General features: G+C 40.0%; 1 protein-coding gene across 2 annotated transcripts in view; it reads right to left on the bottom strand.

Moving 5' to 3' along the window:
- LOC128505459 (von Willebrand factor A domain-containing protein 5A-like) overlaps positions 1-22953 on the bottom strand; it is a 71577-nt gene that overhangs the window by 24739 nt on the left and 23885 nt on the right. For both annotated transcript variants that reach the window (XM_053475889.1, XM_053475897.1), the window contains exons 2-10: positions 13509-13711; positions 13109-13331; positions 12775-12941; positions 12196-12310; positions 8565-8740; positions 8326-8414; positions 3559-3703; positions 707-786; positions 279-393 (exon numbers count right to left, since the gene is read on the bottom strand). In XM_053475889.1, the coding sequence (XP_053331864.1) occupies positions 279-393; positions 707-786; positions 3559-3703; positions 8326-8414; positions 8565-8740; positions 12196-12310; positions 12775-12941; positions 13109-13331; positions 13509-13711 (1313 nt within the window). The remainder of the gene's footprint in view (positions 1-278; positions 394-706; positions 787-3558; positions 3704-8325; positions 8415-8564; positions 8741-12195; positions 12311-12774; positions 12942-13108; positions 13332-13508; positions 13712-22953) is intronic.

The following is a 22953-nucleotide window of genomic DNA, read 5'->3' as shown; positions in this document are numbered from 1 at the left end:
AATGCAGTGGAGAGGTTTTTTGAAGATTAGGTTAATTTTCATGGCAAAGAAGGACTATGCAATGCATCTGATCACTCTTCATAACATTCTGGAGTATATGCAAATTGCTATTATAAAAACTTAAGCAGCAACTTTTCCAATTTCCAATATTTATGTAATTCTCAAAACTTTTGGCCATGACTGTATATTTTAAATTATTATTATAAAAGTAATACTATAAGTTTTTATTACAATTTTTTCTGTTTGTTTCCTTGTTGCTGTTCGAGAAGAACACTTACTTTGGCCTGCATGCGTTCAGTTCCTGTAATGAATTGGGCGTGGCCAGAGCCATTCTCAGCCAATCCTGTAATTAGTGCAGAACTTGCTCCTTCACCAATCCCAAATGAGAAGCATCTGTTCAAACAAAGAAATGGATGATAAATAATATAAATACCTCTATGAGCCTCCTAGCTATCAGGAGAGAATAAGGGAGAAAAAAAAGTTTTTGAGAATTGTTGTTTAAACCATGTTGCTATATTGTTCCATTTTGAATAAGTTAATGAAAATCCTCCCAAAATAAATAAATATGTGTCTCTCTCAGTTACCTATCATGTGTAAGGTATATTCACAAGGCTTAAATTATTTATACTTTTAGTCAATCAATATCCCAAAAACCAAATCTGTACAGTATACATCATGGATGTTTTAATCTTTAAAGAGTGCATACCTGTGAACATCAGCATTCCTTTTTACACAATGAAGAACATCTCTGGTATTTCCTACTTCACCATCTGTAAATATAAACAACTAAAAAAAAGAGATGAATTTGAAAATTCAGCGGAAAAAATACCAAGAAGTATCTAAAGTATCCATAATTAGTAATATTATTATTTCAGGTTGAAGCATGTGTCTGTCTGCATGTCTTTCTGTACGGCAGAACTCCTAACTTATTGCCTAACTTATTAATACAAAGAAGCTTTAATTTTAGGGAAATACTAAACTACTGCCAAACTTCCATTAAATTTTGTCCAGCCAGTTTGATGCTGTGACAAAATCATGCTGGACAGACATACAAAATTGGACAAAATTATTGGTACCCTTCAGTCAATGAAAGAAAAACTCACAATAGTCACAGAAACAACTTTAATCTGACAAAAGTAATAGTAAATAAAAAATTCTATTAATGTTAATAAATGAAAGTCAGACATTGCTTTTTAACCATGCTTCAACGGAATTATTTTAAAAAATAAACTCATGGAACAGGTCTAAAAAAAATTATGGTCCCCCGAGAAAGACTGAAAATACCCCTAGAAAATAATGTGACCAAAGTGACATGTCAATTCAAGGTGTGCCCACTAATTAGCATCTCAGGTGACTACTATCTTGTAATCAGTCGGTGGGCCTATATATAGGGCTCCAGGTAGTTACTGAGTGTTGTTTGGTGACATGGTGTGTACAACACTCAACATGGACCAGAGGAAGCGAAGGAAAGCGTTGTCTCAGGAGATTCGAAAGAAAACTATAGACAAGCATGTTAAAGGTAAAGGCTATAAGACCATCTCCAAGCTGCTAGATGTCCCTGTGACTACAGTTGCACACATTATTCAGAAATTTAAGATCCACGGGACTGCCAACCACCCTGGACGTGGCTGCAGGAGGTAAATGGATGACAAATTAAAGAGACGGATATTTCGAATGGTAACAAAAGAGCCCAAAAGACTTCTAATAAGATCCAAGATTAACTTTATGCTCAGGGAACAGTGTCAGATCGCACCATTTGTCGTTGTTTGAGCCAAAGTGGATACATGGAACACGACCAAGAAGAACCAAACCAAGGCACATCAGCTCTATGTTTACAGACAGAAAAATAAAGTATATCAAGAAAAGAATACTGTCCCTGTGAAACATGGAGGAGGCTCTGTTATGTTCTGGGGCTGCTTTGCTGCATCTGGCACAGGGTGTCTTGAATCTGTGCAGGGTACAATGAAATGTCAAGACTATCAAGGGATTCTAGAGAGAAATGTGCTGGCCAGTGTCGGAAAGCTTGGTCTCAGTCGCAGGTGATAGGTCTTGCAACAGAACAATGACCCAGAACACACAGCTAAAAGGAAGGAGCTGAAACATGCCGTCTGGAAAAAGCACCCTTCAAACCGGAAACAACTGGAGCAGTTTGCTCATGAGGAGTGGGACAAAATACTTGCTGAGAGGTGCAGAAGTCTTATTGACAGTTACAGGAATCGTTTGATTGCAGTGATTGCCTCAAAAGGTTGTGCAACAAAATATTGAGTTAGGGGTACCATAATTTTAGTCTAGGCCTGTTCCATGAGTTTATTTTTTTAAATAATTCAGTTGAAGCATGGCCGGAAAGCAATGTCTGACTTTCATTGGTTAACATTCATAGAATTTTTATTTAATCTGACAAAAGTTATAATAAAGTTATTTCTGTGACCATTTTGAGTTTTCTTTCATTGCCCAAAGGCTACCAACAATTTTGTCCACGTGTGTACAGACAGACAGAAAATTGTGCAGCAAAACCACAGCGGCCAATATAAATCAGTTGCATTTTAAATTTATTTGTGAAATGATTGCTACAGTAGGTAGTGCAAAGTGACATTTTGCTAAATAGCTGCAATTGCTGCAGTTTTTAATTGCGAGTAGAGCTTAAGTCATAAAAAGTAATATGTTGTATCAAATCAATACCACAGAGATGGTAATTTCCACACCCGAGTATTATATACAACAAAAATGGAAAATCAGAACTAGACATATTGACATTTAGTGTACAATAATGATTTAAAAATTGGTTATATTTTGTTAAGACAGGCAATCAGGTTCGATAGCTGACAATTTAATTTGTACTGTACAGAGAATTAACTGTTATATAGCCTAACTCTTTTTGTATCTGTTTATTGTTATTGTTTAAAACTAAAATGTTACATTTAAAAGACATTAAACTTTACATATAGAAATAACTGGAAAAATAGAATAGACTTTCAGGGATTTTGTTGTATTAAATAATATTTATGCAGTATAATCAGGACCTCTTAATTAATTTTAAGTCTGACTTAAATGAATTTAGGTTTGTTCAGACTTCTTAAGTTGTTTTAGTGTAACTGTTGTGTTACAATGTCAGATGATATTCAAATGCAGAAAATGCACTTTCCCCACTCCTACTAATGTCTCAGCTAGTCACACCTATACATTCCAATTCCTCACACAAAAGCAGGATTTACACAATATATTATATTGCTGATAATAACAGTGTTTTGTTATAATCCTGGACCATACATGGTTAACAGGGTTTGTTTTTCCCAATCTAAGACAAGTCTACAGCACTGTTTCAACACTTTAAAAACTTTAATAATCCTTAAAAAGCCTCCTTTTTTTGTTAATAATGTAATATGGTAGTAATGCATTTCATTGTGTTCTTAGCAAAATGAGGTACTGCTGACCTTGACTAGAAATATAAATGTAAACACAAAATCCTAATTACAGTAAATAAAAACAAAAGAAGGCCACCTTGCATTAATAAATCACTGCATTCTGTCAAATCACTGTTTGGATTAGGGATAATGTTACCTGTCTTGGGTGGTCGGGGATGCACGGCTGTTTGTAAATATGTTCCAGAGGTTGCAGAATCTCTGTCCCTCCCATGTCTGCGCGAATCTCCTTTACCTTTTTCACTGCCTTCGCCATAGTGTCTTGACTGTACTGCACACTTTTCCTAAAGCAACAAAATTACAAGGCAAACACAACAAAGCTCTGATACAATTGTGAGGTCTACCAGACCTGGACAGTTTCTGTGTTCTTTTACCAGATACAGTAAAGCCTGGATCATTCAATCAATGAACATTAACTAACATTGATGAACCTCGTTCTCATCATCTGCCTAACTGCCTGGGCTTATAAGCCCTTACATCTCCATTCATTCATTTGGAGCCTGTTTTTGGCATGCCTGAGTATTGGATATTTTTACATGGTCCTATTCTAAAGCATTTCTTATTCATTTAACATAAGGATGCACTGTGTAGAAAACATGACACCCCAGCCATTGCATCCTTTAGATGTAATTGATCACAAAATACAAACTGTACATAAGATAATCAATCCCAATGTTATCTAATATGCTGCAGCTAGGTTTGTCAAAAATGATACTCAGATAAGGCTTTCCACAAGGTTAACTAGTCAGCTTATGGGAATTTTTAACCATCCTTTCAGAAACACATTTGTGAGGTTCAACACTTGGCTCGCAGTTTCTACTCTAATTTGTGCAGCAGATGCAGCTATTTAACATTGCTAACTATTTAACATTTAAACAAAGAGGTTTTGGACATTGCATAAATCATCACAGTTTTGGGATATAAAATAGTGGTTAACTAAAGCATAAAAAAAACGTCTCGGGTTACTTTGCTGTAACCCTGTTCCCTGAAAAGGCGGGAACGAGATGCTGCGTGAAAACGCTATGGGAACATCTTTTTGTGTTGCCGGTTGTGAAGCATGTGTGTGTCAAACACGCCAAATTTTGGCATATTTAACCTCGGTCAGGTGACGTCATCTGCAAGTGTCTGGACGCCAAGGTTGTGAAGCGTGTGCGCACAAAGGCTGACGAGGTCTCAGAACAATCTCTGGGAGGCTGACTCGAGGACCTGTGAGCCCGGAGTAGCATGAACATCCAGACTATAGAATCTTACAAATGTGTGCGGAAAGGACCAACCTGCCGCATGACACACTTGCTGCAGGGGAAACCCTCTTGCCAGCGCAATAGATGAGGCAATCCCCCTGGTTGGATGAGCCCTGATTCCTCGTGGCGAAGTAAAACCACGCGCCTCGTAGGCTAGGGCAATAGCATCTTTCCCTTATGTGATGAAAAAAGGCTGCTCTGACTTACGCCACTAGCTAGTGCGATGGACATAAATCTAAAGAGTGCGTACTGAAGATAGTAGGTGACACCTATCCTGCTCCGGAGCTGTAAAAGGCGGAGGACAGAAGGCTTCAAGGAAACTGGGTGCATGGTCAAGAATGAAAATAGTTCGGGTGAGGATGCTGAATAGCTCTGATTAGCCCAGGGGCAAAGTCTAGGCAGGAAGGGCAGCCTGCAGATCTCCAAAAGTGATTATAAGAAAAACCATCTTGATGGTCTGAAGCCAGACAGGCGCTGACCCTAGTGGTTTGGGAGGGGTGTCAGCCAGTCCCCATCCGTACATTCAGAGGGTACTAGGGCATAAGCCCGAGTAACTTCTTGCAGAACTCCAGCACTGAAACAATTCGGCAGTGGACTGGGTCTACATATTCCGCCATGCACCACTTTTAAATACCCTCTCCTTGAGGGCATACGTTCTTCTAGTGTGTTGAAGGTACCAGCACTCCCAACTCCATATGCCCTGAAGTGTAAATCGCCTTGAGGGACAGAAACTCGTCCTGCAGAGTCCCAAAGCAGAAACTCGTGCGCTAGCTTATTGAAGCGGCGCAGCACAGTGCGCTTTGGCGATTATGGGCCAAAATGTACATCGCCCTGAGGAACAGGGACTCGCCCTGTGCCCAAAGCAGAACTGGTGCGCTAGCTCATTTAAGCGGCGCGAGCACAGTTCGCCCTGGCGATTATGTACGAGACTACTGTAGTGTTGTCCACCCGCACTAGGACATGGTAGCCTCAACTGCTGGAGGAGGTGTTTCAGGGCAAAATAAAGCCATCATTCGGGGCAATTGATGTGCCACGCGAGAAGATGGCCTCTCCAGCTCCCTTCGGACTGGACGGTCATTCAAGACCGCAACCCAGCCCGTGAGGGAAAACGTCTGTCGTTAGCATCTGCGACGACAAAAAGACGCACGTAGAGTGGGACCTAAGTCAAAAATCAGGGTCTGAACCTAATAGAAAAGGTACGAAGCCCTTGGCGCGTAACCCTTATTTGCCTCTGGGGATTGGCCCTGAGTACAATCCCCTTGCTTTTAGCCACAACTGAAACAATCTCATGTGAAGAGGCCCAAAGGTGTTACCGTGGCCAAATACGAAACACGATCGCTCGTTACTTACTACCTGCGGAATCGAGAGTAAGTCTTTCCTATCCATTCACAAGAAGCGCCGGAGCGCCCTTGAGAAGTGGACGGAAAACTTCCTGATCCGGCAAGGACGCGAGAGAAAGGGGGATTCCCGTCTCGTGCACGTCTGCCAGATTGCACTGTTTAACCCAGGAATGCGCAGAAACAACGGTGTGAAAATCGCGCTCCGAAAGAGCAGAAGCATGAATCTCCTAACAAACTTTACCATATCGGTGAGTTAATACTTTTAAATTCGCTTGCACACATCACACGCAAACACAATATTCGGTCCTTTGAAGACAAAAAGATCTGAGGAATGTTTCCGGTTCACTCCTATTTATAACCTAAAGGTGCGCTTTATCAGATTATGTCACCTGACCGAGGTTATACAGTGGTGTAAAAAACTATTTGCCCCCTTCCTGATTTCTTATTCTTTTGCTTGTTTGTCACACTTAAATGTTTCTGCTCATCAAAAACCGTTAACTATTAGTCAAAGATAACATAATTGAACACAAAATGCAGTTTTTAAATGATGGTTTTTATTATTTAGGGAGAAAAAAAATCCAAATCTACATGGCCCTGTGTGAAAAAGTGATTGCCCCCCTTGTTAAAAAATAACTTAACTGTGGTTTATCACACCTGAGTTCAATTTCTGTAGTCACCCCCAGGCCTGATTACTGCCACACCTGTTTCAATCAAGAAATCACTTAAATAGGAGCTACCTGACACAGAGAAGTAGACCAAAAGCACCTCAAAAGCTAGACATCATGCCAAGATCCAAAGAAATTCAGGAACAAATGAGAACAAAAGTAATTGAGAGCTATCAGTCTGGTAAAGGTTATAAAGCCATTTCTAAAGCTTTGGAACTCCAGCGAACCACAGTGAGAGCCATTATCCACAAATGGCAAAAACATGGAACAGTGGTGAACCTTCCCAGGAGTGGCCGGCCAACCAAAATTACCCCAAGAGCGCAGAGACAACTCATCCGAGAGGCCACAAAAGACCCCAGGACAACATCTAAAGAACTGCAGGCCTCACTTGCCTCAATTAAGGTCAGTGTTCACGACTCCACCATAAGAAAGAGACTGGGCAAAAATGGCCTGCATGGCAAATTTCCAAGGCGCAAACCACTTTTAAGCAAAAAGAACATTAAGCCTTGTCTCAATTTTGCTAAAAAACATCTCAATGATTGCCAAGACTTTTGGGGAAATACCTTGTGGACCGACGAGACAAAAGTTGAACTTTTTGGAAGGTGCGTGTCCCGTTACATCTGGCGTAAAAGTAACACAGCATTTCAGAAAAAGAACATCATACCAACAGTAAAATATGGTGGTGGTAGTGTGATGGCCCGGGGTTGTTTTGCTGCTTCAGGACCTAGAAGGCTTGCTGTGATAGATGGAACCATGAATTCTACTGTCTACCAAAAAATCCTGAAGGAGAATGTCCGGCCATCTGTTCGTCAACTCAAGCTGAAGCGATCTTGGGTGCTGCAGCAGGACAATGACCCAAAACACACCAGCAAATCCACCTCTGAATGGCTGAAGAAAAACAAAATGAAGACACTGGAGTGGCCTAGTCAAAGTCCTGACCTGAATCCTATTGAGATGTTGTGGCATGACCTTAAAAAGGCGGGTTATGCTAGAAAACCCTCAAATAAAGCTGAATTACAACACTTCTGCAAAGATGAGTGGGCCAAAATTCCTCCAGAGCACTGTAAAAGACTCGTTGCAAGTTATCAAAAACTATTGATTGCAGTTATTGCTGCTAAGGGTGGCCCAACCAGTTATTAGGTTCAGGGGGCAATTACTTTTTCACACAGGGCCATGTAGGTTTGGATTTTTTTTCTCCTTAAATAATAAAAACATCATTTAAAAACTGCATTTTGTGTTTACTTGTGTTATCTTTGACTAATAGTTAAATGTGTTTGATGATCAGAAACATTTTGTGTGACAAACATGCAAAAGAATAAGAAATCAGGAAGGGGGCAAATAGTTTTTCACACCACTGTATATGCCAAAATTTGGCGTGTTTGACACACACATGCTTCACAACCGGGAACACAAAAAGATGTTCCCATAGCGTTTTCACGCAGCATTGAGTGTAGCCTTTGAAAGGGAACTGAACAAGAGAAAAGTAGACAGCTACGTTTATTCTGCTTCAAATCAAATGTAATACTCCCCTCAAACAATTTCAAACATTTTAGACATTTAATATCAATAACTAAATTTAAAATGTTTTAAGACTGTTTAAGGGATCATTGTGGATAATTAAGATACAACATATTCACTAGTTCACTAGCTGGTTACTCACGGGAAGAATGATTCAAAGTCAGAGCCAAAACCATATATGTTGAAGTAACAGCCCATGGGAAGACTTTTCAGCAGCAGGAGCAGTGTGTCCTACACACATCATTATTCACATAAATTTTATTTGAATCAAAATTAATGTGAAAACTACTTGGATATCGCTTGGGAAAAGCTATTATGATTTTTAAAAAGTATTTACAGATTTATTACAGAAATACAGATCAGTTGAGTGTTGAGTCTTACCCTGGCGCACGCGATGCGTTCTTGTGCACGGCCTTCCTCATGTGTAAAGCTGCCCATACTGCCAGATCTGTCCATAACAAACACAAACTCACCACATGACATCGTGGAGGACATGACTGACTCAGGAAACTCTGGATAGAAACTGATCATGACTGCAGGGTCTCCCATTAGAGTCCCTAACAGGGGCATAAATAGAAATGTAATACAACCCAAATCCTGGAAAAGATGGGACGTTTTAAATAAAATTAAAATAATTTTAAATCACATGAACCAATAGTTTATTCACAGTAGAACATAGAGAACATGTTTAAATGTTTAAACTGAGAAATTTTACACTTTTATCCACTAAATGAGCTCATTTCAAATTTGATGCCTGCTACAGGTTTCAAAAACGTTGGGTCAGGAGCAACAAATGGCTGAAAAAGCAAGAAATTTTTAAAAGACTCAGCTGGAATTACATCTAGCATCAGGTGTGTAACATGATTAGCTATAAAATACACTTTGGTGCGTAACAAAATTGTGGGAGACTTTAAAAATGATGTTTCTCAACATCAAATTGCAAAGGCTTTGCAAATCGCATCATCAAAAAATTGAGCAAAACTGTTGGAATCTCTGTGCGTAAGGAATAAGGCCAAAGACCTTTGTTGAATGCCCATGGACTGCAGGCTCTCATGACACTGCATCACTCATCGGCATCTGCAGATGCCAATTAACACTAGTCCCAGAAAAGTCCCAGACTCTTCTAACCCTCCTTTAGCCAAGAGGCTGCTAACCTGGCTAGTTTTTTAGCATCAATTCATGTGTAAATTTGGTCATTACCTAAGTAATCTGCGCGAATGGTTGCTGGTGGCCTGTTTGTTGTGTAGGGGAGGGAGGAAGGGCTGCTAAAAGCAGAGAACTTCCTTTTGTGCTGAGGTGGATAAAATATCACTGCACATAGCCTACTACTTCAGTGCCCTCAAGAAATCTGTGGTGACGAACCTCCTCTCCAAGGAAAGAAAATGCAGAGAAGACTTACCAGGCAGGCCTTGGAAATGATCCTGAGTAAATAAGCCCTTGTGACTCAGATGGAGAAGACATAGAACTTCAGCCGGATTCGGACTCAAAGCTGTCTGATCAGTCTTCAGGTTAAGTTTCATTTCATATTATTTCCTGTTTCATTTCAAACAAGTAAGTGGAAAATACTAAAAAAGCAGAGCAGAGTGACATAAATATCTACTCTACCTTTTTTACAGTTTCCACTTTGTGTGTGTGCAGGGTTAGGGTTAGCTAGTAACTCTAACCTTAATTGTATAAATTTTATTTAGGAAGATATTTCATTTCATATTATTTCCTATTTCATTTTAAACAAGTAAGTGGATATAGTAAGTAAGATATTTTAGACATTATTCCGATACAAAGGAGGAGATACTGGAATTATAATTAGTATCTATGCATGCATTTGTGATTTCGTTTGACTTTCCCATTGCTCACTATTTGAATTTGTTCACACTGCAGATGAGGAGACTGCTTCTCAAACTAAAAAGAGAGCTTGTTTGGGGACTGACCTGACAGAGACAGTGAAGAACAGGTGGGGACCCGTCTCCCTTTCTCTCCAATAGAAGCGTACGCTGCAGATGGAGAGCCAACGGCTAAGGCCAGGAAAAGTATATTGAGTCGCCTTCAGAGCTTCTTGTGTTTCATCACTCTTGACATGCTTCATAGCATTCAAGAATGGACTATTCAACATGCACAGCAAACGGAGCATGTTCATTGGTTCATGGACCTCCCTAAACTAATGGCATTTATTTCAATTGTCATCTTGCTGGGGGTTACTAAGGTTCCATCACTACGTGACTGCTGGTCGGCAAACCTGGGTTTTCTGCAGTATATTGCAACTAAACCTGACAAGTTTGGGATCAAGTTTTGGGTGGCTTGCGACCTAAAATCCAAGTACATTTGCAATGTCCTCCCATATCTTGGCAAGGACCCCAATCGTCCCAGTGGGGAGAGACTGTCTGAAAATGTAGTGATGAGGCTGATGGAACCATTCCTAGACAAGGGCAGAAATGTTATCACGGACAATTTCTTTACATCGCTGTCACTTGCGCAAAAACTTCTTAGACGGAAAACCACCATCCTCGGCAAAGTCAACAAGATTCGCCGGGAAATTCCTCAATCTGCTAGACACACAGATCGCAATGAATTCACCACTCTGGTATGTTGCAGATCTTTTGTGGTTCTATGTTTGTGTTTCAAATTTTTTGAATCAACACCTCCAAGTGTGTTACTGTGCGTAAAAGTTCTATGAAAATAATTTATCTTATTTCTTAGGTGGTTTTAACCACTGCTGCCACGCTGACGGCATATGCGGCCAAACGGAAGAAGACAGTCTATATTCTTAGCAGCATGCACAGCATGGTTCAGACTGATAATACCACCAAAAGGAAGCCAAACACTGTCATCCTTTACAACACCACAAAGTGTGGACAATCATGCCACTGTGCAATGTGTTCACTGCTACAGATACACATGTGGTAAATGCAGACTAGAGATACCATGGCAGTGCCATGATTGTGAGTGATTGCTGAAATGTACTCATTCACTTTTTTAATTATTTGTAAATATGTGTACAAATGGTTGGTTTGTTTTTTATTTTATTTTGCACTGTTTTTATCAATAAATCTCAGCAACAAAGGAAAAAAACCCATGTGTGTTGATTTCTCCCTAAGATGGCAAAGTGAAACATAAGTTTCCTTGAAGTGGCTCAGCATGGCCCCACCTTGTTTACATAACAAAAGCATCTGTTCACAGGTGATTAAGGATATTAGCTAAAAGCCCTCCAGCCCATCGGCTGTCCGGCTGGTTTTATAGGTAGAAAAGCCAAATGGCTGCTCTCTGGGACTTCTAGTGTTAAAGCTCTATCATACAAAAAGAAAGCCATATGTTAACATGGTCCAGTAACGCTATTGTGTCCTTTGGGCCAAGGCTTATTTAAAATTGACTGTTTCAAAGTGAAATAGTGTTCTATGGTCGGACGAGTCCAAATTTAACATTTTATTTGGAAATCACGGATGCCCTGTCCTCCAGGCTAAAGCGGAGGGAGACCTTCCAGCTATCAGTGTTATCAGTGTTCAGTTCAAAAGCCCGCATCTCTGATGGTATGGGGGTGCTTAAGTGCATACGGTATGGGCAGCTTGCATGTTTTGGAATGTTTTAAAAGGTTTTAGACAATGTCAATTTCAGGGAAGCCCTTGTGCATTTCAGCAGGACAATGCAAAAACACATACTGCAGCTATAACAACAGCATGGCTTTGTAGTAGAAGAGTCCAGGTGCTGAATTGGCCTGTCTGCAGTCCAGATCTTTCTCCTAGAGAACATTTCGCACATTTAACAAAAAATATGTCAAAGACGACGACAAACTCTTCAGCAGCCGGGAACCAATACCTACACCAAAACTCCAGATACTCATAACCTCAATGCCCAGACATCTTTAAACTATTTTGAAAAGAAGAGGAGATGCTACAACATGGTAAACATAGCCTCGTCCTAACTATTTTAAGACCAGTAGCAGGCATCAACCTGAGACATTAACGAACAAAATTAGCACAACTTGTTTTACCATAGTTCTGTAAATAAATACAAATTGTACCTGGCTGTGCAGTGGGAGCTCCAGCCTCCACTATAGCAGTGAGCTGATGGGGATTCTGATAATATACATACAGCTCAACATCTCTGTCAAACTTATGACCTGCAGAAAGGCTTACCTAAACACACACAGTACAGTATATTTACAGTATATACATAAAAAGAGATTCATCTAGAAACTTTTATTTTGTTATTTATTATAATTCTAGTATGTAGATTAATCACTAAAATGTGCTTTTTTTACTATTAATTGACTCAAAATAACCCATATTGATTAGGGTAAAAATTTGCTTGGTTAGATAAGTATTCAGCTATTCAGTTGTTTGTAAAGGCACAATAAGCAGCAGTTTCAGTTTTAACTCTTCATATTTGCACAGTTTCTTCCATTATTTCCAAGAGATTTTTTTCAAATTCAATAAGTTTTATAAAGAGACTCTTTAAACTTATCGGCTGTACAAGTTCAAATCACAATTTCAGGCAAATAAACAGAAGATTTTTTATTTATTGCACTTACAGATCCTCCCTCCCTTCTTTCTCTACCTTATCACATACAGACAAACAGACACATATACAGTACACACACCTTTGCCTTTGTGTGCTCTGTGTTGAGGAATGTCAGGGGCTCTAGAGGACACTTGGACTCCACTTTAGTGATGGGGTTTGGAGAGCTCACATGTGCAGTAAAAGAAAGAGAATAGGAAACACGAGTGGAACTTGATGTTATCTCTGACACTATACCACCACCTGTACCTGAAAATAAAAGAAACCAGATTATATGCTTCATTTACCGGTAATATGACCCTTTAACAAGATGAATATTTTATGAATATATCAATAATGTGTCTTTGGTAGGTGTGTGTGTGTGTGTGTGTGTGTGTGTGTGTGTGTGTGTGTGTGTGTGTGTGTGTGTGAGATACCGGCTGGTGAGTAACGAGGGTTGAGCACTGCAGGCAGGCAAAATTGCAGTGAATGGTCAGCCTGCACACTCAGCTCAATTATGTAAATGAAGGTGACAGTGGCACTCTGGTGTGGAGGCAGAGACCCCACACTCAGCCTGAACACATCCACAGACTCCTCACTCTCCTCCAACAGGAAAGCTTGTTCACCTGAACTCAGGGCATCATCATACTGCTCTCGCGCCTGACACAGAGACAAAGTATATGTTAAAGTCACATTTCACCTTCGTTGTGAGGCACAATGTCTACCTACTCTCTACGCTGCACTGACACTCCTGAAACTCAGTGTCAGTTATGATAACTGTAGACCAAGACCAACTTATAGACCAAGATTTCAGATATTGATGGAGTTGTGACATACTTCCTGTTTCTCCTGCAGCTCAGCCACTATCTCCTGATCTGCAATCTTGGCACTGAAATGGCAGACAGCAGCTCCTGAAGGCATGGGAAAGACAAACACAGCCTCCAGGGGGCACTCTTCTTCATTTATATACTGCAGGGTAGAGGTCACTGTTGCTACATGCCCCTGTACCTCTAGTTCCACCTCAATGTGCTTCAGTGGAACTGGACAAAACACACACACACACACACACACACACACAGAGAGAAGCCACAAAATTCTAAGAAGAGTGTGCAGTTATCAAAAAGGTGGCAAAAATTTAAACTGCACATCTTATTTGGCGTATAGGCAGCATTGCCATGGATCTTTAAATATCAGTAACAACTCTTAAAACGTCTTAAATATTTTCCCTTTTTCATTATCTGGCATTAAATTCTGACCTTCTGATTTTAAGGCGAAATTAGAAATGTAATAATTATTTACATTTTAATGTATTATAGTTTATTCCATTTTATTGTATATACATAACATTTGTTAAAATAAACATTTTCTTTTATTTCTGTCTTACAGGGCTGCATATTTATTGGCCAGTTTATTGTAGAGACATCCAGCCATTGACATCAATATGTAGATATGCCTTTTCCCGATGCACATTTACCTTTACATTTCTCAACAAAATTCCACGAGGCATTTTTACATTAATGGCTTTTTCGATTAACTATTGACGATTTAATCATTTAAATATTTTAATTACTTTTGGGGTGAAAATCATAACTTTTTGTAAAAAAGTTTACATTTGTCAAGCATGGATTTGACTTATTTTCCTTGCTTAATGGTTGTAAAGAAGTCTCTCTAAAATGCCATATAGTTTAATGTGCATAATATGTACAGTACCAGATACATTTCTGTCTACGTCCACATCAATGTAGCTTTACTTGTGCTCCAGGTCAGATCATTGTGCCTTAACTATAAAATACTTCAATACTTAAAAATGCATCTTCAAGGACTGTGAATTTACCGTTATTGTGAAAAAGGAACAAAATCAGCAAATACAAAATCAGAAAGAGTTTTATTGCCAAGTATGTTTGCACATACAAGGAATGTGTTTTAGTAACAGAGCTTTCAGAACAAAACAATGACAAAACAAAACAATCACTGACAACAACAACACAACAACAAGCCCAAAAAAAAAAAAGTTGACAACAAATGAGTAGAGTGTGGGATCCTATCAAATAGGTTAAATAAATATTTTTGGTATTATACAGTATATTACACAGTGGTATTGCACACAATATTGCACATATATTATTGCACAGTGAGAAAAATGTTTAACTGTTCATGAGGCAAATTGCCTGGGGGAAAAAAACGTTCTTGTGCCTGACTGTCCTGGTGTTCGGTGCTCTGTAGCGTCGAGCAGATGGCAAAAGTTCAAAGAGAAAGTGACTCGGGTGCAAGGGGTCCAAAGTGATATGACAAGCCCTTTTCTTCACTCTGGATATTTACAGTTCTTGCACCGTGGGCAGGGGAATGCCGATAATCCTTTCAGAAGTCCGAACCGTCCTTTGTAGCTTTCTGATGTCTGATTTTGTAGTTGAGCCAAACCAGGCAGTTTTTGAAGTGCACAGGACAGATTCAATGACGGCTAAGTAGAACTGTATGAGCAGCTCCTGTGGCAGGTTGAACTTTTTTAGCTGGCGAAGGAAAAACAACCTCTGATGGGAATTTTTAACAATGGAGTCAATGTGAATGTCCCACTTCAGGTCCTGAGAGATGGTCGTGCCCAGGAACCGGAAAGACTCCACTGCTGTAATAGTGCTGTTCATGATGCTGATAGGAAGAAGTGCAGGGAGGTTTCTCCTGAAGTCCACGATTGCACTGTTTTGTGCGTGCTCAGCTCCAAGATGTTGTGACTGCACCAGACAGCCAGCTGCTCAAGCTTGCTTCTATATAAAGACTTGTCACCGTCCTGGATGAGGCCGATGATTGTAGTGACATCTGAAAATTTCAGGAGCTTGACAGTGGGGTCTGTAGAGGTGCAGTCGTTGGTGTAGAGGGAGAAGAGCAGTGGGGAGAGAATGCATCCCTGAGGGGCTCCAGTGTTGGTGGTGTGGCTGTAGGACATGAATTCCCCCAGTCTCACTTCAGTCTAACTAGCTGCTGCCTGTCTGTCAGAAAGCTGGTAATCCAATGACGGATAGAGCTAGGAATGGAAAGCTGGGCTAATTTGTTCTAAAGCAGTGCTGTTTTAATGCTGATGAAAAATCTATAAACAAGACCCTTCCATAAGCCCTTGGTTTGTCCAGATGTTAAAGGATGAAGTGCACTCCAATGTTGACTGCATCGTCCACAGACTGGTTGCTCTTTAAGCAAACTGCAGGGGGTCCAGTAAGGGTCTAGCGATGTCCTTCAGATAAGCCAACCACAGCCTTTAAATGACTTCATGACCACAGATTTTAGGGCAACTGGTCTGTAGTCATTAAGTCCTGTGATTTTTTTTTTTTGGAATTAGGATGATTGTAGAACATTTAAAGCAAGAAGGGACTTTACATATTTTCAGTGATCTTGAAGATCTGTGTGAAGATGGGGGCTAGCTGGTCAGCACAGGATTTTAGACAGGCTGGTATAAGGCCATCTGGGCATGGAGCTTTCCTACTCTTTTGTTTTAGGAAGATCTGACGCACATCCTTTCCACAGACCAAAAGTGCAGGAGGGGGAGAGAGGGTGGTTGTCAGATGTGATACTGGTGATGTATAAAGAGGGTCAGGGCAGGTGTGTGGTGTGAGACTGGGAGTTTCAAATAGAATTCATTCAGGTCATCAACCAGTTGTTGATTCCCTACAGAGTTGGGGGATGGCGTCTTGTAGTTAGTGATGGTTTTCAGGCCTTTCCACACTAAAGCAGGGTCGTTTGCAGGAAACTGGTTTTCCAGTTTTTCAGAGTAGCTTCTCTTAGCCACTCTGGTCGCCCTTTTTAGTGTGTTCCTGGTCTGGTTGTACATGATCCTGTCTCCACTTTTGTAGACATCCTCTTTGGCCTGACGAAGCTGTCCGAGTTTTGCTGTAAACCATGGTTTGCCATTGTTATACAGCATGTTAAATACGTCCTGGTATCGATGCACATATCCACCCTAGTGATGTAGGATGTTACAGAATCTGTGAGCTAATCCAGATTGGTGGCAGCAGCTTCAAAACCACTCCTATTAGTGCATTCAAAACAGGCCTGTAATTTCTGCTCTGCTTCTCTAGTCCATCTCTTTACAGTCCTTACTACAGGCTTAGCAGATAAAATTTTTTGCTTAAAGGTCGGGAGAATATGAACCAGGCAGTGGTCATGAACGAGGTAAACTCCCGCAGCGAATAGAAAGGCTTGCAGTTGATAAATATGCCTCTAGATTGGGACAGCACATCTTTTTCATCTGTGTTACATTTGTACACCAATGTTCACTGATGTAAAAGCATGTCCCGCCGCCTCACGATTTCCCTCCTTATTCTGCATCGAGATCCACTCTGAACAGATGGAAGCCTGGCAGATGTAGTGCGTTGTCCAGAATGGCTTCATTCAGCCAGGTTTCCGTGAAACATTGTGCGGCAGAGTTTAAAAAGTCCTTATTTTTCCGGGAGAGCAGGAAAAGTTTGTCCATTTTGTTGGGTAAAGAGCGGAGATTCCCCATATGTATACTCGGCAATGCAGTTCTAAAGCCGCGCTGTCGAAGCTTGACAAGCATGCCATCTCTCTTCCCTCATCTGCGCTTCTTAAAGCATTTAAACAGCGCCACTGCTCTGCAGGTTACGATGTTCAGCAAGACGTCAGAATAATTAAAAACTGGTTAAAAATTGTGTGGTGTATTCTGCTTAATGTTCAGCAGTTCATCCCTGGTATAACTGATAATATTTAAAAAACAAAAAACAGGATAAACTAACAAAAACAGCAGGACAAATGGAGAGCTTCACCGTGAGGCAGCCATCCGTGGCGCCATCAGTCAACAACATACAAAACAATAACAATAGCAATTAGGGCTGAAGCAATTCCTTGAGTAACTCGAGTAATTTGATTACAAAAAATGATCGAGGCAAAATCTTCTGCCTTGAAGCTTCTCTTAATAAATTTTAAAAGCTTGCATTATGTTTTTGCGCAATTATTTGTTGACAGCGCGCTTTTGACAAAGTGCGCTTCCGGATGCAAGCCGGCAGTAAACACCAACGAAGAAGAAGTGCTTACATCACACAAAAAGTGGAAGGAGACTCAAACAGTTAGCTGTGTATTGATTTGAGGGAGTTTTTTGGTGCGGGCTGCAAAATGGACAGGAGCGATAAAAATATCAGCGAGCTAAGAGATGAAGAAACCAGCAAGAGAAAACGATAGAAATTGTGAAACTTTTAGTTCTGAAAGTTTAGGTGTACACTTTAGTGTTTTTGTATAATTATTTATTTCAATGTGTGCCTTAGTTTTTTTTTTATAGTTAGTCATTTGAAACACCTTTTTTGTTTGTTTGTTTTTGCATCTGTGAAAAGGCTTTAAAATAAGAATGTATGGCACTGCAATGCACTTAATTCATCTCAGTCAACTTTAATACCCCAATCTCACCTATGCGCTTTCGCGCGGTGGCCAGAAGTACAGTTCATCATGATTCACCACGAGTTTTGGCGCTACAATTATGTTTCCATCTTTCCGTGCGAAAAAAAACAAAAAAAACATGTTAAATTCTTTTGGTGGTCCTCGCCGAAGCCTGCGAACCTTGCAGAACTTCGCGGAACGCCGGCGGCCAATCACGGTGGCTTACACCACATCTCACCGTAAGTCAAACGGCATAGGTGAGATAGGGGTATAAGCTATTCCTTAAAAAGTAGATTTTTCTAAAAAGAAAACCAATTAATCTTTGTTTCTCTTATATATTTAATATTGCTGTTTATTTAAGCAAAAGTACATTTTATCTGATTACTCGATTAAATTTTTGGTAGAATACTCGATTACTAAAATATTTAATAGCTACAGCCCTGATAGCAATATATAGTAATATAACAATAGCAGAGTAATGACATTTTTATATGTAAAGTATTATATCTATAGTATGAAAAGTGTGTTTTTATGAGAGATACACTATATGTTATGCTTATTATTATTTTTAGGAGGAGGAGGGGGGGCTACTGTGTAGGAATCACTGCTTTTTGACAGAGTGTCTCTGTGCGCAAAGTTTTTTTCAACAGGGAACCTATCTAATAAAACTCGCTTTTGCTTTCTTTTGAGGGTTTAGGATAATGTTTCATTGTCATTAAACAGATTCATCTCCTCTACTGCTACAGCCCTTTAAACCTCAACTACACTTAGACAGAAAGAAAAATGCTTTATGTGCACGGACACAGGGGCACAATGTTATAGTTAACAGCACATGCGCATGTGAATGTTGACTATACAAGTGACGCACTGATACTGAGCATGGGAAATGATTACCCACATCCTATAGCACTTGAGAGAGAAAAACCATTGGCTCAGTTGTGGTTACGTGACGCTCGGCAGACAAAGCGCATGCATACTACTCATATTTCAAGATCTCACTCATTATCAAGTAAAAATTTATTAAAGTGCCCCTATTATGCCGTTTTAAAGGTTGCTACTATTGCTTAATGAGTCTCTTAAAACAGGTTTACATGTATGCAAGGTCAAAAAACACTTTGGTTTTCTCCAAAAATTTTATTTTACCCTATTTCTAAATGATTCGTAAACGATTCGTGTGAAGCACTTTAAAGATTCAGTCTGTCTAAACCCCTCCTTTCTGTGATTTGTGATTGGTCAGATGGCGCGGTCCTTTATGATTGGTCTACCGCTACAGCATGTGTTGGAAATGAAACGCCCATTACCTTAACTAAACGACGGCTCTGAAGACCCGTCAATACATAGAAAAGATGGCGTCGGTTTTACCATCTAACTCTAATTCTATATTAGAATAATTAACTCTCTCTAATATTACTCCAATTTTATATTAACTGTGGCTACAAAAATCGACAGGTCTTTTATCTTTGTATCAGTGTTGCGTTAAAAGGCCGGTGAGCAAAAAGGACAAACGCGTAGATAAAGCAAACGTGTATTATACAAAACTAAATAAACGAAACGAAAAAGGTGCACCACAACCAAACAGAGATATAAACAATATTTACAAACTATATATAATAAACGGTATGTGTATGTGAACGCGAGTGAGTGGAAAATGTCCGAAGTCCTTGTTTATTGTATGCGTGTTATCCGAGTATACCGAGTATGTAACGATTTTCCAGTCGCATCCATTGTCCTAATATACAGTACTGATCATCCAATGCTTGTGTAACAGGCAGTTTGGTAAATAGGTTTCTTCCAAACAAACACTCTGCTGGGACAAATGTTGGTAGTACTATGCGGTGTAGCTCTGTAGTTGCGAAGGAATGTGATTAAATCTAAATACCGAATTTAATTTGTTGATGGTGGCTTGCACATCAGTGGATTTTACCACTTCTGCCACTGGAAATCATTACAATGAGTATGTATGACCCATTCGTGAATGGTCCACACAAGTAAAGCTTTAAGCAATACATTTGTTACAATTCATAAACATTTGTGACCATGCCGCTTTCTGGCAACTCTGACATGCAGAGTGGCTCTTGAGTTTTTGTTGGCGTAGCAACCTGAGTAGGCAGCTATCACACAGTTCCTCTACAACAGAGGTACTGTAGGTCCTGGAAACCAGACTTGTATGGAAGCAAAATAGTCTCATTAATAATTCACACAAAAGACACAATGCACACATGCGTATCCCAATTCACATCAGTTGAACCCAATTCACATGCACAAAAAAAAAATAAATAAATAAAAAAAAAAAATATATATATATATATATATTTACAAAAAAAACAACTCACGTCCTTCAGGATGACAAATCCTCCTTTGTCTTCAAGCCATTTCTCTGCTACAGTTTTTATAAGTTCTGAGAGCTTGTGATGGTTGTTGTGCCACTGGCAAGCTTTGTGCCACTGTACGATTGTACAGTACGATTTGTTCCGTATCAGCACAGGGGTTTATGGTCAGTTACAGTGATATTTGGTTGTTGTGTTATATACCTGGACAACAACCAAATCACTCCTTTAGACACCGCCTGCAATCTTTGGGTAACCGTGGACAATCATCTGTCATTTTCCCCACACATCGCCAACCTTACTCGCTCTTGTAGATTTCTTCCTTACCATATCAGAAGAATCCGCCCATTTCTTTCTTCACAGGCTACTCAGGTGCTTGTTCAGTCCCTTGTTAATTTAAGACTGGACTACTGCAACTCACTCCTGGCAGGCCTGCCTCTGTCCACGATTCATCCACTCACTCCTCTGCTCCCTGCACTGGCTTCCTGTAGCTGCCCACATCAAATTCAAAACGCTGATGCTTGCCTACAAAGCTAAAAATGACCCAGCACCCACCTCTCTGCTCTAATCACACCACACACTGCACCACGTTACCTCCGATCCTCCAGCACTGCTCGCCTCATCCCACCAACTTTTAGGGATCGAGGGCGGCATTCATCTAGACTCTTTTCTGTTCTGGCACCTAGGTGGTGAAACGAACTTCCTTTAGATGTCCGTACAGCAAAGACTTTGACCATTCTTAAACATGTCAAAGTCTATTGTTCCAGCCCGACTCAAGATGTATCTGTTTCCCCAGTACTTGGACTAACACACTAACTACAAGAGACATTGGCTGGATTAGTTTGGTCGATGCTTTCCACTTTTCTTGGATCAGGTTCAATTCCATTTTTGCTCAACATGTCCAAAGAAGCCAAAGGATGTCTTGTCAACTTTACATTTCAACCTTTTCAAAGTGAGTCCTCGACTGTCTCTGGAATACACCTTTCAGATTTTTGTCGTCATTTGCTGTGTCCATATTGTAGACAATAATGTCAGATCAGATGTTTCTTACTCCTGGTAGCCCCTCCAGTGCCTTAGCTATTGCCACTTGAAAGCCTTCAGTCGCACAGATCACTCCAAAAATGAGAGGGGTGTATCGAAATTTTGTGATGCACTTTAAATTTGGGTGCAATTCCAACTAATAGTATGCTTGATTCATGTCTTATTTTGAAAATTTGATTGCACCATTCAAATTAAGTTGATATTGAAAAAAAAATGATTTTTTTTTCTGCAATATATATTGCAATATGTGGAAATACAGTAATGTTCATCAGATGACTTGAATTGCTCAAAATATAAATGATCAATAATTATTAAATAATTAGGGCGATTTTGTAGGCATCTTTATAGAAAATAACTTTGTAAGTTGTCCAGCCACTTTTCCCACCTGCTGGGTAGATGAGGGTTGTTTGTTACATCAGACTTCTCAAAATCTTGAATTGTGTAGTATTGCTAAAAGTTTATTTTTTCAAGGACACACCTTGATAGAAACAGTGAATAACGCACACAAATCTTTACAAATATATATATGATTATATTATATTAATATAATATGCATCATACTTATTTAAATTATTTCTTTTTTTTTTATACAGGAATCTAAATATCCAGATGGGCTAGTTTAGGTTCAAAAAGCATTGGTGCCTTGGACACCTAGGTGATCTCCATCCTGTGCACCCAATGTCTGAGGAGTTCATGCTGGCTTAGGCTGGGGACACAATACATAACTTTCATGAATCTTTAAAGGTTTAGAAAAGATTATACACCTAGTGACTGCGTCAGGTAATAGATCATTAACTACACACATAATGGCAACAGATTTAAATTGGACGTGCCAGAATGCAACCACAACTCTTGCGACAGCGATAGTAGCGCTTTCAAGATGAAGAAGATTAGAAATTAGCGAACAAACATGGATGCAAGACACTTATTCAATTTCACTCATCGTTTATACTGCTTTATCCTGTATTCAGGGTCACAGGGGGCCTGGAGCCTATCCCAGGAGGCTAAGGGCACGAGGCAGGGTACACCCTGGACAGGGTGCCAATCCATCACAGAGCGCACACACACACACACACACACTATTGGGAATGCCAATTAGCCTAATCTGCAGGTCTTTGTACTGAGGAAACTGGATTACCCGGAGGAAACCCACCAAGCATGGGGAGAACATGCAAACTCCATGCACACAGAGGCGGAAATCAAACCTGGCCGGGAATCGAACCCGGATTCTGAAGGGGATGTAAGACGAGCAGCAGCTAAAATATATGCTTCTCCGCTGATTAAGGGAAAAAAGACTGGCACCGTTTCTGCGCAAACGCAAGCAGACACTCACATGGTGTTTATTTCTTTCCCCCTTTCTTTCACACATGTAAATTCCTGTCAATGGGGAGGCCACAGTGGTGACCGCGGTAAAGTTGGTTTTATATTTGCATATTCACACGTTCAGAATTTTGTCCTCATTAACTCCACAATAATTCTTTTGTCACAATAATTCTTTGACGTAGTTTCCTGTTTTTGTATCGTTGCCGCGAAAGTTTGCGTTT

The sequence above is a fragment of the Clarias gariepinus genome, chromosome 2, assembly GCF_024256425.1.
Source record: "Clarias gariepinus isolate MV-2021 ecotype Netherlands chromosome 2, CGAR_prim_01v2, whole genome shotgun sequence".
NCBI lineage: Eukaryota > Metazoa > Chordata > Actinopteri > Siluriformes > Clariidae > Clarias > Clarias gariepinus.
Note: the sequence above shows the minus strand (reverse complement) of the source record. Positions and strands in the feature narration are given on the sequence as shown.